The sequence below is a fragment of the Onychostoma macrolepis genome, chromosome 19 (assembly GCF_012432095.1).
Source record: "Onychostoma macrolepis isolate SWU-2019 chromosome 19, ASM1243209v1, whole genome shotgun sequence".
Lineage (NCBI taxonomy): Eukaryota > Metazoa > Chordata > Actinopteri > Cypriniformes > Cyprinidae > Onychostoma > Onychostoma macrolepis.
The window spans coordinates 22,504,522-22,527,505 of NC_081173.1; the positions used below are offsets into that span (position 1 = coordinate 22,504,522).

Sequence of the window (22,984 nt, forward strand, 5' to 3'; positions counted from 1 at the left end):
ACCACAGCTGGATGAGATGTTCCATGGCTTTTCATCCAGAAGCACACAGAACAAATCAGCTGGTTTGTTTCATCTTGTCAATGCATGGTTTAAATGTTATTTTTGAAATATATGTTTTGTAAAAAGGTTCAAGGGTGGTTCCGCAATTGCTCTCTAGAAATTTTCTAGAGAGTTTTGGTTCTTTTTATAAAGAGGTATGTTTGAATGGAGATTATGTATTTCTGGCTGCTAAATGTGAAACTGGATATTTATGTATGTGAACAATGTTTTTAGAAAAACATACTAAGATTTTGGCAGCCAGATGTACATAGTGGAAAAGTACCTACAGAGCCATCATTCTTTCAAAAATTATTACAATATATGATTGAATTGTAAATAACTAAGTATTATTTAAAATTGGAATAACGATCTAGTAAAGAAAAATAAATAAAAAATAAAACACAAACTGAAATGGCTTGATAAGTATTCAACCCACACCTCCAGCTGAACCTGACAGAATTCCTGGAACAAAGTCAAGGCTCCTATGTTCAACTGAAAACTCCCTCCAAACTTGACAACTGAGGCTGCAATGACTGGAGAACTTCCTTGGAGGTCACTGACAGCTTTGATGTCCATGGATGTCTGGAAAAAAAAACCCCCACAAAAAACCCCCACAAAAAAACAACAACAACAAAAAACATTCTATGCAGTCTTTCCGCTCCTTTGTCTTGGAGGAACTTTCTCAGGATACCTTCTTAGGATCTTGTGATGAGCATTGGCCTTTTTTCATGACATTATGGTAAAGTTGATGAGCACTGACTTAACCTGCACATTATCATGTGCTGCCAGCAGCAGGACCAATGATGATGATGCACGCAGATCCTCAACAGTTTGCTGAGAAAGAATTGCTAAGTTAAATGAGTAATGCACTGATGGTCTTCACCAACTTTCATCAAAGGGTTTAAGAATACTTATCAAACCATATTAGATGTACAGTGCTTGAAGTGGGACGTTACTCACCGATATGCAGTAATGGCAATTCTATGCTATGCTGTTCACAGTACCGGACATTTTTCTGTCGTGCCAACAGCTCAGTACTCTCTTCTGTCCTGCTTGACAAATGCATGCCTCACTGTCTGGCCCGTGGACGTGGACATGCTGAGTCTCTCTCGCGCGAGTGCGGACACATTGGGTCTCTTTTCACTTCAAGCACTGGATGTATCAATATGAAAAGAGTGCCAGCTTTCTGAAGGTACTCTGTTCAAGCTGTATACGTCTGTCATTGTGGCCAATAATTCAAATGGAACCACCTTTTAAACTACAAATCAATAAAAAGCTACAACAAACTGACCAGAGTACATTATTTATAAAAAAAAAAAAAAAAAATTTCAATGCATTTTCTCTGTGGACTGGAATTGGACTTGAATTGGACTTCAGTGGAAGCGGAAGGTACGCAGCACAACTGGAAAACGCGGTCCAAAGACGTGTCTACATGCAGGAAAAAGATTGCGATACAGTAAGTGTACAACACTAAAAGGACATTACTCCTGTATGTTAACGTGTCAGTAGCCCATGCTGCAATGGATTTGGTGTGGATGAAGATGGACTGATGGTTAGATCTTTTAAATAAGGGCCATTATTCATTATTTCATGTGGAGTGGGACTCTGCAGAAATCATGAATATTGGAGAACTTCTAGCAACTTGCAAGCTATATTGCGCCAGTAAATACCCCTCATTATGCTTTATATTGGGATGCATCCTCCTCATCCCAAATTGTCAAATGGTTTCTGATACAGTAGATGAAGAATTCCAAGTGGGAAGGACTAGATGATTTCTTTCTGATAAAGCCTTAAATCAAGGATAAGATGAGACACCTGCAAGCACTTTGACCTTGATGCTTAATATTATACAATGTGTTGTGTGATATGGAAAGTGAGTGGATATATCAGTGTCATGTCCTCAGTCATGCATTGCAATGTACAATAATGCAAAAGAAGCTGGTAGAATGGAGGAAGAATCACAAAAGATGATTTCAAGATTTTTTGGAGGGAAGTTTTCTTACGTTAACAGATCAAGAATTGTTGTCAATGAAAGGATCACTAATAGACCGAAGAAACCTTCATTTTGATGCAAATGCCTGAAAAGATCACAGCACATGGCATTTTCGTCAGGATTTGTCTCAAAGGGATGTTTTTAACCAGCTTGGCAACGGTGCTCAGACGGTTACATGTATCCAAAAGCTTCCATCCAAAAATATTTGGGATACTTCTCCTGTTTTGAAGAAAATGAACTGCAGTCTTTTTGAAGTGCATTAATTATGTAGCTCAGATATGTTCTGCTTCTATTTTCATGGATTTCTCTTTCTACATCATTAATTTGATGAACATAAAAAGTGGACATTGTGGCAACATGGGCTCTGAACATGCTCTCTCCCTCCTGTTCTCAAGAACATGCAATGGACAAGACACGTCGAGTAGCACACCTTCCCAGTCATCCACACCGCCTTCAGCGGTTCGTGGATCAAACAAAAAACACCAAACAAAGAAGACTGTTTCTAGGTAAGTATAATAGTGTGCAAATGTGTTCGCGGGTGATTGTTTTTTCGAATGAATATCAGTAAACACCAAAACTTTGTCAGCGTCAGCAAAGGTGCAAAGACCTCTTTTGAAAATGCAGTCCCAGCTGAAAACTCCTCTGCCAAAAGTCTGAAAGTAAGTTTTTTTTTCGCAAAATATATATCTACACATGATCTATGTCATGACAATTACATTGTTCTCATCTCTACTTCAATATAAAAGGTCTGTGACAACTGTTCTCAGTGTAATTCAGAAGAAGTGTGTTTTCCTGAAACCAACCAGAACGCTGAGCCTTCTTCTGTGAAGGATGACACAACCCAACAGAACAAAAAAGGTCCAATGTTATTTAGATGTAGCTAAATGTTTCATTGATTGGGCAGTCAGTACATTGTCAAAGCATGTGTAGTGTTAGACTAGTGGAGAGATGTTTGCTAAATCATCAAGACAGTAGCTCTATTATTATTAACTGGACATTGATATGAACATGCATGCAATATGAATTTTAATTGAACTTTAACCCCTTAACTGTCACTCGCATTTTTGAACATAGACATTACAACATAGACATTAAAGACATTAAAGATTTTAAGTTTTCAGTTGATATATAATTGCTTAAGAGTTCTAAAGCGTGATAGGGAAAAATGCAACTAAGAAGACTTTCTGTGACAAAGGTCAGAACTCCTGTTATGATGTAGATTTTTCAGGTGCACTCTTGTCATAAATTAATCTATTACTTTTCCTACATATTTTTTTTAACAAAAAAAGTGGTAAAATATCTATTTAGGAGTCTTAGACCTTTCCAACGATTTATAGTTTGTCATGATTAGATTAGGATTTAATTGTAATATAGTGAATAGGGGTGGCATGGTACGCGTACCGAACCGTACGGTTCACGGGGCAAATTCCAAATGGACGTGATCATCCCTATCCCCTTGGAGCGGAGACTTTGGAGTGAACAGGGCACGGGCGAGCCAATACTTAGTCATTTGAAATGCACTTTGCAAAGGGAGCAATCTAATTTCCTCATAATCAATTCAGCTGGGATGGTCCGCGCACCGTGCCACCCCTAATAGTTAAATAAACTTAGGCGTCCCACAGAAGGGACGGGTGACAGTTAAGAGGTTAATTGCTTGTTCTTTTCCTGTAAAACAGATGATCACAAGATCACCTTACTCTCTGGTAAAGAGGAGCCATATTTGTCATCTCTCAAGTCACCAAAGTAGGTTCTTTACCTCCCTCAGTTTGTTAAATACAGTAATCAGTAACATCTTATTATTAAGTTTACATTAAAATATCATTTTGCATTTACATTTGTCTCCTAAGGAATGACTTATGTAGTTTTTATTTCAAGTGCAATAAATTCATACATTATTGTACCTCAGTTTAGTTCTACTGTAATGCATTTGCCAAGTACATAAAGGTAGTTTTTTCATTCCACATGTTTGTATGTTGATTATACTGTAAATGTAGCTGATACATGTTGTAACTGATATGATATTCATTATTGTCTGCTTCTACTTTTTTCAATCAGGCGACCTAACTGCCCACCGGAAGATGAAAGTTTTATTGTGGAGAATGGCAAAAAAAAAAGAAAAAGGTCTAAATCAAACAACTTTATTTTCAGTCAACACTCACATTCCTTTGGCTCCCAAAACTACATATCAAATAATAAACATACAATTTAATATGTTTCCTAAATACACAATAAACTACTTCCATATTTGAGAAATTCAAAATTATTTACTGATCATAAATAACTTTTTAATTGATTATCATTTAATACATAACATCAGTGTTGATCAAGATCATTTTCATGTTGGATTTTATAGGCTACTAGTACTACACAATCTAACTAGTGTTCATTTACATTTTAGTGACTACAGGCAGCCTGAGGACTACAAAGTGTCTGAGACCGGCTCAGGTTTGGAGGACAGAGAGAACAACGTAAGTTATATCTGTTGTACAATTATTGTTTACAGGGGTCATATGATGCGATTTCATGTTTTCCTTTGTCTTTGGAGTGTTACAAGCTGTTTGTGCATGTATAAGATCTGTAAAGTTGCAAAGATTAAAGTCTCAAACCCAAAGAGATATTCTTTATAAAAGTTAAGACTCTGCCACGCCTTCCTGAAACAGTTCATTTAAACACGCCCCCACATGTCTACTTCACGGTGTGGGAAGATTTGCATAACACCGCCCCAAATGTATACGCAATGAAAAAGGCGTAATTTTTATTCTCACAGTAGTATTGTTGTTGCCGCCGCCATGTAGTGGAGACGCTGTGTTTCATTGTGAAAACGAAAGTATTTTGTTTGGCCTTCCAAATGAGTACACAACAGAAATCAGTGGTTAAGTTATATTTACAAGCCCAGCCGAGCCCAGGACTCTGATAGTGGGTGACTCTATTATCAGAAACATCAATAGCAGGACTACAACTACATGCTGCTTTCCTCAAGCAACCGTCTCTGATGTAAACAAGGAACTTCGGAACATTCTGATGAAGCACAAGACTGCAAATCGAATCATTCATCTGAAGAGATTTTATGAACCTGGATTTTATGTTTCTATATGAAACATGACTTGAAGACAGCTGCAGTGCAACAGTCCTCAATGAAACAGACTCTCCTAGCTTTAATTTTACAAGTGTCTGCAGGACTGTTAGGAGAGGTGGAGGTGTAGCTGCTCTATTTAAAGATGTTTATCAATGCAAGCAAGTGTCATTTGGTCAGTATTTGTCTTTTGAATACCTAGGTATTGTGCTGAAAGGTGCTCCACGCATTCTGTTTATCATTATTTACAGGCCTCCAAAATACTCTCCAGCCTTTGTTGAAGAGTTCACAGAACTGTTATCAATGATTTCCTCAGAGTTTGACTGTTTTACTATTGCAGGAGATTTTAATATTCACATAAATATTGCAGAAATCAAAACTGCAAAAGAAATTATAACTGTTTTAAACACTTTTGACCTAATCCAGCATGTGCATGGACCCACACACAATCGTGGACACACTCTAGATTTACTCATCAATAGAGGTCTAAACATTTCATCCGTTGTTATTAAGGATGTAGCACTATCTGATCACTTCTGTATTTTCTTTGATATACTGATCTCTGTTACCACTGAATCTAGATCTGTCTCTGTCAGAAAGAGATGCATTAACGAGAACACTAGTGAACACATTTATGAAGGCTATATCTTCAACACCAAGTATTTCTGCAGACTCTGTTGATCTTCTCTTGGATTCATTTAACTCAAAAGTTAAGAATGTTATTGATGATATTGCTCCGGCAAGGGTCTGCAAGAAGAATGGCAGACAAAAATCACCATGGAGAAAATCAACAGCAGTTCAGAGTATGAAAAGACAATGCAGAAAAGCTGAGCAGATGTGGCGGAAGACAAAACTTGAAATTCACTATAGCATCTATAAAGACAGCCTTCATGCTTTCAATGTGGAACTAGCCACAGCTAGACAGACCTTCTTCTCAACCCTTATAAACAGTAACCTAAACAACTCTCGCACTCTTTTTGCTACTGTGGAGAGACTGACAAACCCCCCAAGTCAGATTCCCAGTGAAATGCTCTCCAACAGTGAATGCAATGAGTTTGCTTCCTTCTTTTCTGAGAAGATCAATAATATCAGAAAGGAGATTGGCATATCTACTTTTGCAGAGGTCACACAGATTCGACCGCAATTTCAAAAAGAAGTGACTATGTCTGTTTTTGAAGCAATTGATAGCAACGTTTTGAAAGAAATAGTACAGCACCTTACATCGTCAACATGCTATCTTGACACACTTCCCACATCTTTTTTCAAAAGTGTGCTTAACTGTTTAGAAGCAGATCTCTTAGAAGTAGTGAACGCCTCACTTCTTACTGGGACTTTTCCAAACTCCCTGAAAACTGCAGTCGTTAAGCCCCTTCTGAAAAAGCGCAATCTTGATAACACAATGTTGAACAACTATAGACCAATATCAAATCTTCCTTTCATAGGTAAGATTATTGAAAAGGTAGTTTTTAATCAGCTGAACAACTACTTAAACTCAAATGGATACCTGGACAATTTTCAAACTGGCTTCCGAGCACATCATAGCACAGAGACCGCGCTTATTAAGATAATAAATGATATTCGCTTCAATTCTGATTCTGGCAAAATATCAGTGCTGGTACTACTAGATCTTAGTGCTGCGTTTGACATTGTTGATCATAACATACTTCTAGAGAGACTGGAAAACTGGATCGGGCTTTCTGGGATGGTACTCAAATGGTTCAGGTCATACTTAGAAGGGAGAGGTTATTATGTGAGTATAGGAGAGCATAAGTCTAAGTGGACGTCCATGACATGCGGAGTCCCACAAGGCTCAATTCGTGCACCACTCTTGTTTAGCCTGTATATGCTCCCACTAAGTCAAATAATGAGGAAGAACCAAATTGCCTATCACAGCTATGCTGATGATACCCAGATTTACCTAGCCTTATCTCCAAATGACTACAGCCCCATTGACTCCCTCTGCCAATGCATTGATGAAATAAACTGTTGGATGTGCCAGAACTTTCTTCAGTTAAACAAGGAGAAAACTGAAGTCATTGTATTTGGAAACAAAGATGAAGTTCTCAAGGTGAATGCATACCTTGACTCTAGGGGTCAATCAACTAAAAACCAAGTCAAAAATCTTGGGGTGATTCTGGAGACAGACCTTAGTTTTAGTAGTCATATCAAAGCAGTAACTAAATCAGCATACTATCATCTCAAAAACATTGCAAGAATTAGATGTTTTGTTTCCAGTCAAGACTTAGAGAAACTTGTTCATGCTTTTATCACCAGCAGGATGGATTATTGTAATGGTCTCCTCACTGGCCTTCCAAAGAAGACCATTAGACAGCTGCAGCTCATCCAGAACGCTGCTGCCAGGATTCTGACTAGAACCAGAAAATTTGAGCATATCACACCAGTCCTCATGTCCTTACACTGGCTTCCAGTTACATTTAGGATTGATTTTAAAGTACTTTTACTCGTTTATAAATCTCTAAATGGCCTAGGACCTAAATACATTGGAGATATGCTCACTGAATATAAACCTAACAGACCACTCAGATCATTAGGATCGAGTCAGTTAGAAATACCAAGGGTTTACACAAAACAAGGGGAGTCTGCTTTTAACTATTATGCCGCCCGCAGTTGGAACCAGCTTCCAGAAGAGATCAGATGTGCTAAAACATTAGCCACATTTAAATCCAGACTCAAAACTCATCTGTTTAGCTGTGCATTTGTTGAATGAGCACTGTGCTACGTCCAAACTGATTGCACTATGTATAATCATTTTCTATTCTTAAATGTTTTAAATTCTTTTTAAATCAATTTTTAAATCACTTTGTTTTTATTATTTTTAATTCCTTATTATTATTTTTAATGACTATTTCACTTCCTTTTATGTAAAGCACTTTGAATTACCACTGTGTATGAAATGTGCTATATAAATAAACTTGCCTTGCCTTGCCTTACAACACTGTTCCAGAACAGTACAACGCAAATATTTCCTGAACCTAGGAGAGTAGCCTACAATGTGAACACTATGAATGGCTGTGAACACTATAAAGTGGGGCAATTCCAACGTTGCAAGGACAGTCTGGTGCTTCTGACTCACAGCCTGTAAGTATGTTTCGTTATTTAAAGAATTTGCCACTGACTATTCAAACGCGAATTTTGAGCAGTGTAGAGTAGTGCTTGTTTGGCATTTCTACAAACACAAATGCAGACATGGTGTTATGTTTATGCGGAACAACGCATAAAAAGACCGTATGAGTCATTATAATCAGTAATTATGTCCTCACTGAATGCAACAAATTCCTCGTTTATGAGGTGTTTTATCATTTTTGTCTTGTCACGCCAGGACACAATACGGTAAGGGGCTTAACATTTCCGTTACACGCTTGAGGTATTTGGCCAATCACAACGCACTGGATAGCTGGCCAGTCAGAGCACACCTCGCTTGTCAGAACGATGAGCTTTGTAAAAATCTACGCGTTTCAGAAAGGCGGAGCATAGAGGAGCAACTATATTGTACAGTATGTGGAAAATAATGTGTTTTTTGAACCTCGAACCGCGTAAACACATTGCATTACACCAAATACACCAAATAATGTTCTTTTTAGCAACATCATATGACCCCTTTAGCTGTCAATATCAATAGTTATTACGCAGCTCAAGTTTGTATTTTAATTTTCTAGCAGTCCAATTGTGAGGGGAACGAAATCAAGCCACATGTCAATCTGTCATTCAAGCCAGAGCAAATGAGAGAGAAGAGGTTTTTGTATGAAACATTTACTCAAAATTCAGAAGATGATAACTCCACTGCAAAAATGCCTGATCAGCCATTTGGAGTGCATACATCCTGGGAAAGACGTCCTACTCAACAAATTAAAACTATTGTTGGTAGGAACATCGAAGACCTAAACATTGACATCAGTGCACCAATCAGAATAAGCGATTTTTTCCACTATGCCAGTGTAATTTATTACTTTGTCGGATTTTGGTGGAAACAGGAAAAGCATGAAAGGCAGGATGTCACCATTTTAGTTGGTGATTACTCAGTACGGTTGCAAGGAAGTAATCTGTACTGTTGTCCAGTCAAAAAAGATCCCAGAGATCAGGACATAAATCTTAATTATGCAAGATTGAAACTATCTAAAAAAAATGCTAAAAACTTTTCTGAGACAATTTGGAACTACATCAAGGGCAACCATGACAAAGTTGAATCTTATGTACTGACTCCACAAGATGCCATTGCAGTATGTGCTGTTTTGTTCTCAGAAGTTATTAGGTATCCTGACATGTTTTTCCACAACATTCTTCTGATGCAATGTTATAAATCATGGAATGAGTTTTGTGACTATCATCCCATGGTAACAGGAGGGTCATGGAAATATCAGAACAATGAAGAACAAGTGCCAGAAAAAGTTGTAAAAAGAAAACAAGAAAACCTTGTATTTTGTGCTAAGAAAATAATGAGCAGTGAGGGGAAAAGAAGCACTCTATTCCACGTTACCTCCCCAGTTTGAAGAACCAGAACCTTGGGAGAACACTCTCATGAACTCGCGGAGTCGCAAAATGTGTTAATATAAATTGGGGGCTCTTTTTGAGAGAGGATTTTGGGGTATGGGAGCTGAACACGCAGCGACCCTTAAAGTTTCAATCAAAGAGAGGCCCCCAAAACAAAACAAACAAAAAAATGTCAAAAAAATCTATTTATTTATTTATTTATTTATTTATGATTTTATATTCTATTTATGATTTTATATCACATTTATGTATTTATAATATATAATTTTATATTAAATATGTTAATAAATATGATTTATTGACTATTGTGTCTGTCTTTTTGTGAGTGGTCATTGAAATGCATTACATGAAAGGGGTAATAACATTTTGATATGAAAAATAGAAAAAACAAGACTGCAATAACACTGGGAAATAAAATTAAACAGTCTGTATTATCAGTCTTATTTATTAGACATTTTATCAGCAAATATATGGCCTCTACATACAAAATACTGTGCGATCATTAAAGAAGAGTCTAAAGGCTGAATACACTGAAGTCTGTGTAAACTGTGGTTATCAGTTGCTCTTTTAATGTCAGATGTACTATGCTTACAGCTTTTATCATAGAGAAAAAATACATAGTCTGTTAGGGCTTCCATAGTTTCTACAGCAGGGCGTGTTCTCATTCTTTTGCTCAAAGAAGGAGAGCCTTAAGTTTCATTTCTCAAAAAAAGGAAACTTAAGCATTACATTATATTCAAGCATACTTTTGAGAAATCCCGTTTTTAGTATATACCCTGCAAATCTCAACTCATCAGATTTGTCATGAATCCTGGGAACAAAGTCAGGATGTGATATAAAATGCATGATTGATTATGCAGTACACTTCTGGATAGGCAATGAAATTGTACAGTAAAACAGAGACAACTGATCATATCTTATGATCTTATTGGTCATAGACAATGATTCAGTCGCTGCCCACATTTACTGGAAAACATATTATGTTTGGAATGTTGTTGGATGATAAAAGAGTGAATTTTTTTTAGTGTTAATTCTGGGCATTTTTTTGTTGTATAAATGCTAATGAGGACGAAACCTCATTTTTTCCGTAGGCTATTCAAAAGAACTGTGACAGTAAGGCGGGGTTTCCTATAATCACACTCTCTCATTACAATTCACTCAGGGCCGCTTCTGGCCAAATGGGTGTACACATCATCCTATAATGATAAAAATCCACCCAGTGTTTTTTTTTTTAAATCCCTATTTTAAAATCCCTTTTCTCAAATCAGGCTGTTCTGATGGCTCTGTACTAGTTCTGTACAGGCCGCTCCCACGATAGTTGATTGACAAGGCCGTCTTACCTTAGACCACAGTTCTCAATTCCAGTCTCTCCTTTGTCAAGATACTCCATCCACCTCGTCACAGGTGTGGCATATCAAGATGCTGATTAGACAGCATGATTATTGCACAGGTGTGCCTTAGGCTGGCCACAATAAAAGGCCACTCTAAAATGTGCAGTTTTATCACACAGCACAATGCCACAGATGTCGCAAGTTTTGAGGGAGCGTGCAATTGACCTATCGGTAAGCCCCTCCCCTAGAACGCTGATGAGCCAATAGCAGTTGAGTATCAGTTGCACGGGGACCGGAACTCGGACATCTTTAGGTTTCAGCGCCATAGAAAAGCATTGGAAGATCGCGAGTTCTCGTCGGTTTTGTGGTGATTGTGCCGCAAAAATGGTAAAAACGATGTGCCTGGGGCACTTGTAATACTGATTCGAGATATCCGGAGAGGATGGGCAATGGAATTTATTTTATTACATTTCCTGAATCCAAACAAAACAGCAAAATGTTCCCAAGTATTCACCCCAATACAAATGAAGACAAAAACGTTCGTTTTCTGGTTGTCATACACTCATTAAGTTACAGTTTTCATCTGCTCAAGCAGAACGTTAATGTTATCTTGTGCTTTAGCAAGGTATCTCTGGCTAAAACTAGCTAACGGTAAAGTTAGTGATGCTAATGTACAAACCTAAATAGCGGACTGTTCTCGCGTCTTGTACAGTGTAGGTCAAAAACACACAAACGAAGGTCTACATTTCAGTGCCTCTCCATATTAAACTGGTTAAATGTACATTAATTTAATCGTACCCTGCGATACATGAACAGTGTTGATTCTGCATGTTGTCATCCGCGATCGTGATGACCGACCGTAATATGAGACTTCTCCCGCTTACATTGTGATCTATAAACCCTTGCTTCGAGTTACCCACCTTATTTATTTTTAAATATTTTATAAATCCCTCCATGGAATATTTAATTTCCATTTGGTGGCCTTCTGTGTCCAAAATTGTGCAAAAACATCGTGGGACAATGTCTTCACACTGCAGCTGTCATTGAAAGACAGTGAGCAACTCCTTTTGTTTGTCCGAGGGAGCAACAGTAACTAAGGGGGGCAGGGCTTACCGATAGGTCAATTGTGGCATGCTGACTGCAGGAATGTCCACCGGCGGGCTTTTGGGACTCGAGGCCCTGCCCTTTTTCAAAATTATTCAAAAGTGCCCCTCTCAGACAAATAGCAATGATATTGTGGTCAATAAAACAAAATGCATTTGAATTCTAATTAACATGACAATTTGTACAAAACAGTAACTAATCACTCAAAATATAAGTTTTTTTTATACATATGTCAATCTTAGGCGTTGCTATGCGTTGCGTGCGTTTTGCTCAACTGACTGATATTCCACAGTATGTTCAGAAACCTCTCAAGCAAGTGAATATACCGATGGAAGGAAAAAAAATAAACCAAACAATATTTAAAACTTTTTTTTTTCATCAATAATCAAAGCTAGTGTGTCGATTTAATTAAAAACCCACATATTGCATATTTTAGAACATTACATAATTCATCATTGTCCATTAGTCATGTAGCTATAATACACCAAACCAATCATTATCTGGCACAATATGTGAAGTGGAGCGGTCATTTTCTGTTCTTATTCATAAATCAGTTGAAAATTACATGGGACAGACGAGCTTATGTTTTCTAACAATATCAATCTTTATTATCACTAACAAATCCTTGCTGAATAAAAACTAATTTCTTTAATATATATATTAATTAAATGCTGTTCTTATTTAAATTTTTATTCAAAGAATCCTGAAAAAAGTATAAATAAATCAGCATTGCATAAAATGCATTAAGTAAATAAAGTAAATTAATAAAGTATGTTCAAATTTTTATCAAATAAATGCAGGCTTGATGACTATAAGTGACTTCTTGCAAAAATATAAAATAGTAATGTATCCAATCTTTTGACCTATAATATTTTTCCCCTCATATTGCCCCTTTTTTACATTTGAGCCCCTGCCACTGAGGAACTCTCTGCACGTCCCTGCGGGTGAATCCCGGTTTTCACTGTACAGGGCAGATGGCAGACAGCGTGTATGGCGTCGTGTGGGTGAGCGGTTTGCTGATGTCAGCGTTGTGGATCGAGTGGCCCATGGTGGCAGTGGGGTTATGGTATGGGCAGGCGTATGTTATGGACAACGAACACAGGTGCATTTTATTGATGGCATTTTGAATGCACAGAGATACCGTTCCGAGATCCTGAGGCCCATTGTTGTGCCATTCATCCACGACCATCACCTCATGTTTTTCAGTCAAGAGTAGTGAGTGATTTTTGTCTTTGTGTTTGGTGTTTTATTAACATTAAAGGAATAATTCACCCCAAAATTAAAAAAGGCTAGTGTTTTATTTTTATACCTTCATTTACTCAATCAAAAGTTGTTTTAAACCTGAACGAGTTTCTTCTGCTGAAAATAAATGCTATTTTGAAGAATGTGTAGAACAGTTGCTGGTCTACGGTGACTTCCATAGTATTTTTTTCCCTACTGTTAAAGTCAATGTGGACCAGCAACTGTTTGGTTAGCCACATTCTTCAAAATATCTTCTTTTGTGTTCAACACAAGAAAGAAATTAATACAGGTTTGGGACAACATGTGAGAGAAAATAATGACAGAAATTAAATTTTAGGGTGAACTATCCCTTTAATTACAGTCGGCAGCATATTTAGTAGGCTACTGTCCCTTTAAGACTTGCACACATCTAATATACAGGCACGCATGCGTTTCTCTCCGCTGTTTACTTTCATTTTAGACATAACCAACTGAGTCTATACATAAACATTTTGTGTTTTGACAGTATTAGCACAAAACATAACTTAGTTCAGTAATCAGGCGCTGTTTGACGGGCTTTATAGAGCACGCGCTTTGGGTGTATGTGCTCAGAAAAGGCGCTCATCAGAACAGCACACGTACAAAAGAAACTGTTAACCAGTAAGTCTTTGAAGCAGATGCAAATAATGTACTTTTTGTGACTGCGAATAAGTGCAGTGTCCCGTGAGAGAAACTCTACCACTGAGTTAACACTGATGTGAATGTATGTGGCGTTGTAAAGTATAGTGTCATGGAAAGTTCACAAAGACACATTTGTTAAAAGATGATGCGGTACTAGAGCTGACTGCAGCTGCCTCACAAACCATAAGTAAATGATTTCATAATGCTTTGTCTGGAAATGACCGTTTTTTTTTTATCATGGTGTCAAAACACTCACATGCAATAGCAAGGGGGCGTTGATACTGCTTCCTATGCAATGATGTTAACCATTCATAAGAGTAGCCGATTACTGAGAAGCCTTATTAAAGTATCCGCCCCTTAAAACAGGTCATTTTAGACACAGGGTCATAATGAGGGTTTAAAATAATCATTTTTCCACATATTTATTTGTGTGTGTGTGTGTGTGTGTGTGTTTGCGCGTGTTTTTGTGACAAATGAGGACATAAATTTGTATAATGACAAGGGTATGACATAGGTATTACAAGGAGAAGGTGACTTTTCAGTACATTGCCCCATGTCCCAACTTTTCAAAACGCTTATAAATCACACAGAATGGAGTGTATTGAAAATCTGAAATAGCACAAAGTTTCCTGTAAGTGGTAGGGTTAGGTGTAGGGCAATATAGCACATACAGTTTGTACAGTATAAAAACCATTATGCCTATGGGATATGCCTATGGGATGTCCCCACACAAACGTGTGTGTGTGTGTGTGTGCAAAAAACGTCATTAACATTATAAGTAAACCTCAAGGAACACATTAAAGGGGTCCTATTATGCTCTTTTACAAAGTCTTGATTTTGTTTTGGGGGTGTACTAGAACATGCTCTCATGCTTGGTGGTTCGAAAATCGCATTATTTTTCACATAATTTACATTATTACAATACCTTTCTCCCCAGCCTGGCACAAACGCCTCGATTAGTTCCGGATTTGATGAAGGCCTGCCTTCCGAAAAACAAAATGTGTTGTGATTGGTTAGCTGTCCCAGTGCGTTGTGATTGGCGAACAGCTTAGACGGTGTTTCAGTACTGCCCCGCCCCTTGCCAAAGCAGCAAGTTCATCAATATTGCCATATCAATTCAGACCCTGAGAATACTGAACAAGAGGATCGCGCAGAACCTTTGCACACACTGATATTACAAGACATTTTAAAGTGGTAACGTTATTGTTGTTGTTTTTTTGGCTAAATCACATTTTAGATAGGATGTCAACAACAGCTTAAAAATAACTGCATGCTCTGCTCACAAACACTGCTTTATCAGACATTACGTGCAAGATGAAATGAAAATGACATCCAAAATTTTCTGAAGACAATCAGTTTCCTTCAGAAATACAGTGATATAAAAACACCCGCACCGGGTTTCGATTTTGAAACATGCAGTGCTCAACCAAGTGTTCTCTCCACCTGCCAACCATTAGAATTTCCGCAGGTGGGATTTATTTTAATGATATTCTAATGGGCCGCTTTGTGATATCACAAATACAGGAAAACAACTTTGTAGTCCAAAAGTGCCGTTCGTTGTGGTTCTTGAAAAGGATTTTTAAAAACAAAATATCTCCTTTTGGAGTGGACTTTGAGATTTGTAACTTTGTAGAACTTTTTATGCCCAAACACACACACTACACACTGACTAAAATTCAAAAAGTGAAAAAGCATAATAGGACCCCTTTAAAATAATAAAAAATTGATGTCATGACCCCTTTAAATACTATTATTTATATAAAATAATATTTATTGACTAATAAATATTTAATAAACAACAACTGTTATGGAGAGTGCTTCTGTAACTCCCTCTTCGGGCCATCAGAGGGCTCCGTTATCAGAGTACCTCGCACTACATTTCCCATCGGCCCCCGTACCTGGCACTGATTATCATTCCCCACCTGTTCCCTATTACCTGGACTATTTAAAGAACACTTTCACCCAGGCCCTTTGCGAAGTCTTAGTTTGCCTTGGTGAACATTACTGAGGGTTAGTCCTGTTTTCTTCGGACTGCCTTGTGTGGTTACCCTGCCTGCCTATTGTTTCTCGTCGGATTGCTGCCTGCCTTTTGGACTTGTGCTTTGTTTACTGGACTATTGTTATTGGATTGCCGCCAGCCCTGACCCATGCCTGTCTCAGTTTCTGTCTGATCGCTGCCTGCCCCGATCTCAGGTCTGTTTAATGTTTACCGCTCTGCCTGCCCTACTCTGCTCTGCCTACTCTGGCCATTTGATAATACCTAGAATATCAAAATGTCAGTTTAAATCTAGATTAAAGACCCATATCTTTAACCTGGCTTACACATAATACACTATCGCATTTCTATAATTCAAATCCGATTGTTAGGCTGCATTAATTAGGTCAACCGGAACCGGGAACACTCCCCATAACACACGATGTACTCGTTACATCGTTAGAAGAATGACATCTGCGCTAATATTAATCTGTTTCTTTCTTATTACGAGGTCACTATAGCCACCCAGACCCAGACTGTATCCAGATCAGATGGCCACTGTAGCCACCCGGATCCAGTCTGTATCGAGATCAGACGGTGGATCAGCACCTCTACAGCCCTGAACGTCAGCGGAGACAAGGACAACTAGATGAGCCCCAGAGACTGATCCCTAGACGGCCATCGGGACAAGACCACAGGAACCAGATGAGTCCTTTGCACAATCTGACTCTGCTTATCCTAGATTTAAACTGCTGATTTTGTCTGGCCAGAGGAGAATGACACTATTTCGACAAACTATTTCCCTGTCTAAATACTGTAAAGCTGATATAAAGCCACGCAGCTTTATATCAAGCTGATGTAAAGCTGCTTTGACACAATTAGCATTGTTAAAAGCGCTATACAAATAATAGTGACTAGTGACATACATGACTTGACTTGACAATACTGCCTTGTCTTGACCTCTGCTTGTTTGACTGAGTTTCAAATAAAACTGCAAATGGATCCCAGCTGTAGTGATGAATCATTACTACAACAGCCATCATGAAAGTTGCTAGGCAGTTCAGTCAAAAGTACAAAGGCAACACTGATATACAGCAATTAATTTAAATAAAACATAACATGATGAGATTTTGCCCTCAGACAAAACTATTTACACTGGAACAAATAATAGATTAATGAGAACAAAGACGGCCCTTTAGATTTACCCAAAACAAATTATATCTCATGGTTAACCACTATAGAGACATAATAGCCAGCAGCAAATTCTAAAGGAACTGGCCGAGGTGAGGCTGCTCTCGGCGGATTCATGCACTGAACGCCCGCTGACGCCCTGGAGCTCATGTCTCCAAAAAATGTTAGCAAATTTTCAAATAGACATTATCTTTATTAACAAATCTCATATTTGAAGTCTAAACAAGTACATTCTCCGCTAAAAAACTATTAATACATTCAGTGACACAAACCGTATTTATTTTTTTTAATTACTGTGGATTTGTGCGTCTGGCATGACACTCACTGTGAGAAATATCGCAAATGGAGTAAAACAAACAGTGAAACGGTTATCACTGGAATATCACACTCCTCTCAGCCAATCAGATTCGAGGACCTGAATCTGAAAAAGAAGAGAAAAAACACTGCTAGCTATATACAGGGCTCGCAAAATCGCTAACCCGACGTCCTGGGGCTATTGTGTTTTCCAGTCGGGCTTCCAAAATGTATCACTGCCTGCCCGACGGGCTCCTTAAATACAGATCTCACACGGGTCCTTAAAAACTCTGAAAGTGAGTTGTATCAAAATTAAGGCCATAAAAAGTTTTAAATACGTTAAATGGTATAAGAAATGTCTTAATAATAATTTCAAGAGGTCTTACAGTTGGGGACTGAAAGACAAGAGTCGCGATACAGCAGGATTAAATAAAAAAAGTAATTTTTTAATTCGGGCTAGTTAAATTAATTTTCGGGCTACCAAAATCTGAAGAGTATCTGCCCGAAGGGCTACCAGGGATTTTGAAATTTTGCGAGCCCTTATATATATATATATATATATATACACAAAAGTTTTTGAACGGTAAGATTTTAATTTTTTCAAAGAAGTCTCTTCTGCTCACCAAGCCTGCATTTATATGATCCAAAGTACAACAAAACAGTATAATTCTGAAATATGTTTACTATTTTATATTTACAATTTCTACTTGGCATATCTATTATAGGCCTATATCTATGCCAGTGGCGGCTGCTGGTCTTTCAAAGAGGGGAAGCTCATTTCCGGCCTACATCATAAAAATTGTCCATTTATTTATACATAAATTCTACCCTACGTTCCTTTCCAGTGACGCTAGCCTAACCTACTGTATGAATGAACAAACAATCTAAAAAAAAAAAACGATATTAAACTCGATGGAGGAAATAGAATCATAGAATGATCTTTAACAGATGAAGTGGCTTATGTGATTAAATCGTGCAGGCTATAAATCAACACGATGATGAACTTCCACAGAAAACATCTTCCATGATTCTCCATCCTGTTACAAGACATTTAAAAATGCAATGTGTAACAGAGTGAATATTTTAAACGAACAAAACCCATACTGACTAGAAAAGAACAACATGCCAAAAGATGATTAACAGTTACGATGTTTAATAGATGTATAAAAATATAAATTGACACAACATGGTGGACATTATGTTTTATGCTATTAGAGAATACTTCTAAAAATAAAGAACACAGAGAAGTTTAAGACGGAAGTTGTTTTCCCTCCAAGGAAATGATGACACTTCTAGCAAGTCATGTGATTCAGGGCATTTGTTTAAGATTTTAAGGGCAAGTGGCACCACTATAACAGGGTGGACTGGAGATTGAGATACATGAACTAATTTAATGGTTTTATGCATTAAAAATATGTATCACAATATAATGTATTGTGTGAAGTGATATTGAGAAAACATTATTTGAGACATGGGAATTTGTCATGGGAGGTGCCTTCAAAAATTATTCTTAGGTTCCAGTTATTACAAATAATGAATCTGAAAGTTGAGTAAAATTTTATAAAATATGCAATATTGTTTCATGGGGACATTAAAATAATAATAAAATAAATAAAACTATAGGAATGACCCAATAATGCTTTTAAAAACAGCTGCCATGCAGTGGACTAATGGTCAAATTCATATTTCGCTGGAAAATGTACATTCTAAATGAACATTATCTGGATACATTTGTAGACAGACAGACACAGCCTACATACATAACATACATAGGCTACAGTCTTAAATGTGAACAGAAATACAATATGCAATATTATTAGGTTATCTGATAAAGTTGTCGTCATTTTTCTCTTTATAAATTATTACTTGTCCATTCTCTCAGACAGTTGTAACAGTCCCTCTGCTGCTTTGCATTTGCCCCACAGGTGTCTCTAAGCCAGTTCTTAAACTTCCACTCATCCTTGTTCAGGGCCAGGAACCGCCCCAGGACATTCTGTGCTCGTATTATTCCTCGGTTCTGTAATCGTCTGCCCAGCACAGGACCAATTCCAGGAAGCTCATACACAAGTTTATCCCCCATCGGCTCAGAACAGAAACGCCTGTGTTTTTGGGACGTTGTCATTGCAGTGGTTCGACAGTGATATTTGTTGTAAAGACTGAGAGAAAACTGAATCTGTAGCTTAGCATGTATCTTGTTAGACCTGTATAGATTCAAGATTAAAGAATGAAATATATCATGTATTTTATGTTTTTTATATATATATGTGTGTATGTTGTAAAGAGGAAATATGAATAGATAAATTAAGACTTTTTGATTTGTCAATAACATTATTTTATAAAATACATTCTCATGCTAGTTTAGGATGCATTTAAAGTTAAATTTTAGTAACAGAAAAAGTATTAACAATGATAGATGAAACATATTAAATTAAGAGTCCCACTTGCATCCTCTACTGCTTCAAAATTAAATCAAGAGTTTTATCTGTAACAATCTGCTGCTTAATAATTCGATTACACACTCACCCAGTCTTTTCCCCTGTATACTCAGCACAAAAATACAAGGCCACACCTTTACAAAGGTGTTTCCTGCCCAACTGCTTTGTGTTTCTTTTGGTTTGATATAATCCTGACCTGCCTATACGTGAACAGACCATATATGGAGTTCCTCTAGATGTGAGAACCAGTTAAACACAATAAGGCTGTCACAATGAATATACATGTCTTCTTATGTGACTTAAATGGTAACATGGAAGATAAGACATCATTTAAATGCATGAGTTTTTCAAATCTATTTCAGAACTTTTGTTTCTTTCAAAAGAGAAAAAACCTATTGTAACTCTGGGTTTCTCTTTTATATAAGTATATACATAAACATCAACAGTCATTAGGTATAAACAAAGCAAATGCATTGTATCAAACCAGATTCAATTCAACCAGACATACATAAATACAAATATTCTGTCTAAACTTTGATTTAAAAGCAGCAGTGCATTAGACTGCGGTTCAGGACTCTATAAATCAACAGTCATTCAATTACAGCATTAATACTGTGAAGAGGACAGAGCTTTTAAGATGTTTCACTGGTTCAACACTTGTCAGCTGAACAGTCGCTATGTTGTTAAAGAACAGTACAGTCCATTGAACACACTGTATTTCTATCCTCAGCCGTTTTCATGTCAAATATTAAATGTATCGCTAAGGACTACTGGCCTTAAACTGTTGATGTTGATCAATGTTTTAATCTAAATTAGAACTGTTACAAAACAAGTTAGAAGATAAGCTACAACAAAATAAGCCAGAACACTATAACAATTCTAGAGGTGCATCTCAATAAATTAGAATGTTGTGGAAAAGTTCATTTATTTCAGTAATTCAACTCAAATTGTGAAACTCATGTATTAAATAAATTCAATGCACACAGACTGAAGTAGTTTAAGTCTTTGGTTCTTTTAATTGTGATGATTTTGGCTCACATTTAACAAAAACCCACCAATTCACTATCTCAACAAATTAGAATATGGTGACAAGCCAATCAGCTAATCAACTCAAAACACCTGCAAAGGTTTCCTGAGCCTTCAAAATGTTCTCTCAGTTTGGTTCACTAGGCTACACAATCATGGGGAAGACTGCTGATCTGACAGTTGTCCGGAAGACAATTATTGACACCCTTCACAAGGAGGGTAAGCCACAAACATTAATTTCTAAAGAAGCTGGCTGTTCACAGAGTGCTGTATCCAAGCATGTTAACAGAAAGTTGAGTGGAAGGAAAAAGTGTGGAAGAAAAAGATGCACAACCAACCGAGAGAACCGCAGCCTTATGAGGATTGTCAAGCAAAATGGATTCAAGAATTTGGGTAAACTTCACAAGGAATGGACTGAGGCTGGGGTCAAGGCATCAAGAGCCACCACACACAGACGTGTCAAGGAATTTGACTACAGTTGTCGTATTCCTCTTGTTAAGCCACTCCTGAACCACAGACAACGTCAGAGGCATCTTACCTGGGCTAAGAAGAACTGGACTGTTGCCCAGTGGTCCAAAGTCCTCTTTTCAGATGAGAGCAAGGTCCTAGAGTCTGGAGGAAGGGTGGAGAAGCTCATAGCCCAAGTTGCTTGAAGTCCAGTGTTAAGTTTCCACAGTCTGTGATGATTTGGGGTGCAATGTCATCTGCTGGTGTTGGTCCATTGTGGTTTTTGAAAACCAAAGTCACTGCACCCGTTTACCAAGAAATTTTGGAGCACTTCATGCTTCCTTCTGCTGACCAGCTTTTTAAAGATGCTGATTTCATTTTCCAGCAGGATTTGGCACCTGCCCACACTGCCAAAAGCACCAAAAGCAGGTTCAATGACCATGGTGTTGGTGTGCTTGACTGGCCAGCAAACTCACCAGACCTGAACCCCATTGAGAATCTATGAGGTATTGTCAAGAGGAAGATGAGAGACACCAGACCCAACAATGCAGATGAGCTGAAGGCCACTGTCAAAGAAACCTGGGCTTCCATACCACCTCAGCAGTGCCACAAACTGATCAGCTCCATGCCACGCCGAATTGAGGCAGTAATTAAAGCAAAAGGAGCCCCTACCAAGTATTGAGGACATATACAGTAAATGAACATACTTTCCAGAAGGCCAACAATTCACTAAAAATGTTTTTTTATTGGTCTTATGAAGTATTCTAATTGGTTGAGATAGTGAATTGGTGAGTTTTTGTTAAATGTGAGCCAAAATCATCACAATTAAAAGAACCAAAGACTTAAACTACTTCAGTCTGTGTGCATTGAATTTATTTAATACATGAGTTTCACAATTTGAGTTGAATTACTGAAATGAAGTTTTCCACGACATTCTAATTAATTGAGATGCACCTGTATTTCTTCCATTTTATTTGTCGCAGATGAATGAGCCTGTGAATTAGGGCTTATAGTACATTCCTTTGAATTAATTCATGGCGTAGGAACAACTGGTTGAAATACATGATATATACAGTCAGTGTTGAGCAGTAACTACTAGTAACTTAGTTACTGTAATATTACTTTTTGCAGTAACTAGTAGTGTAACTAATTACTAATAAGATTTCAGTAATGATATTACAGTTACCATCCGTAAAACAGCTTAGTTACTTATTGACTTTTGATGCCTCAACCCCGCTGATTTAAATTCCACCAATCAAATAATTCCTAGATCAATTTTCATAATTGTCACGACTCGCACATGTATGTGATGTCCCCAGTGCAGCAGGCAAGCTTGGGATATGGAAAAGCTTACATTCAGCAGATAGAAATATTGCATTATATTGATTTTGTCAGGGAAAAAGATGATCTGCACACTGTTGTGTCAATTGTGGCTTTACTTTACTCTGGCATTACATTCCACTGATCAGCATGTGGTACATTATATTACTATAATTAAAAATCTTTTTAGAAAATTACACAGTTTCTTACAAACTTATATGATTTGATTAAAATGCACCATCAAATATAATTGTATGGGTAACGGAGAAATTACAATTAGCTTCAAGCTACACATGATAATTAATGAGATTAATACAACACTTCTGCTTGAATGTCACTATCAAT

The 22,984-nt window shown here is 37.5% G+C and overlaps 2 protein-coding genes across 2 annotated transcripts; one reads left to right on the forward strand and one right to left on the reverse strand.

Annotated features, from left to right (window-relative positions):
• The first annotated feature begins 2,814 nt into the window (after positions 1–2,814).
• On the forward strand, positions 2,815–9,916 carry LOC131526351 (uncharacterized). Its single transcript, XM_058754615.1, has 5 exons — positions 2,815–2,890; positions 3,709–3,775; positions 4,088–4,153; positions 4,431–4,500; positions 8,783–9,916. The coding sequence occupies exon 5, from the start codon at positions 8,846–8,848 to the stop codon at positions 9,611–9,613; it is 768 nt and encodes a 255-aa protein (XP_058610598.1). The 5' UTR covers positions 2,815–2,890; positions 3,709–3,775; positions 4,088–4,153; positions 4,431–4,500; positions 8,783–8,845; the 3' UTR covers positions 9,614–9,916.
• Positions 9,917–18,022: 8,106 nt separating this feature from the next.
• Positions 18,023–20,801, reverse strand: si:dkey-211g8.4 (barrier-to-autointegration factor). Its single transcript, XM_058752647.1, has 2 exons — positions 19,935–20,801; positions 18,023–19,612 (listed from the first exon to the last, which is right to left on the reverse strand). The coding sequence occupies exons 1-2, from the start codon at positions 20,063–20,065 to the stop codon at positions 19,264–19,266; spliced, it is 480 nt and encodes a 159-aa protein (XP_058608630.1). The 5' UTR covers positions 20,066–20,801; the 3' UTR covers positions 18,023–19,263.
• Between the last annotated feature and the right edge of the window lie 2,183 nt (positions 20,802–22,984).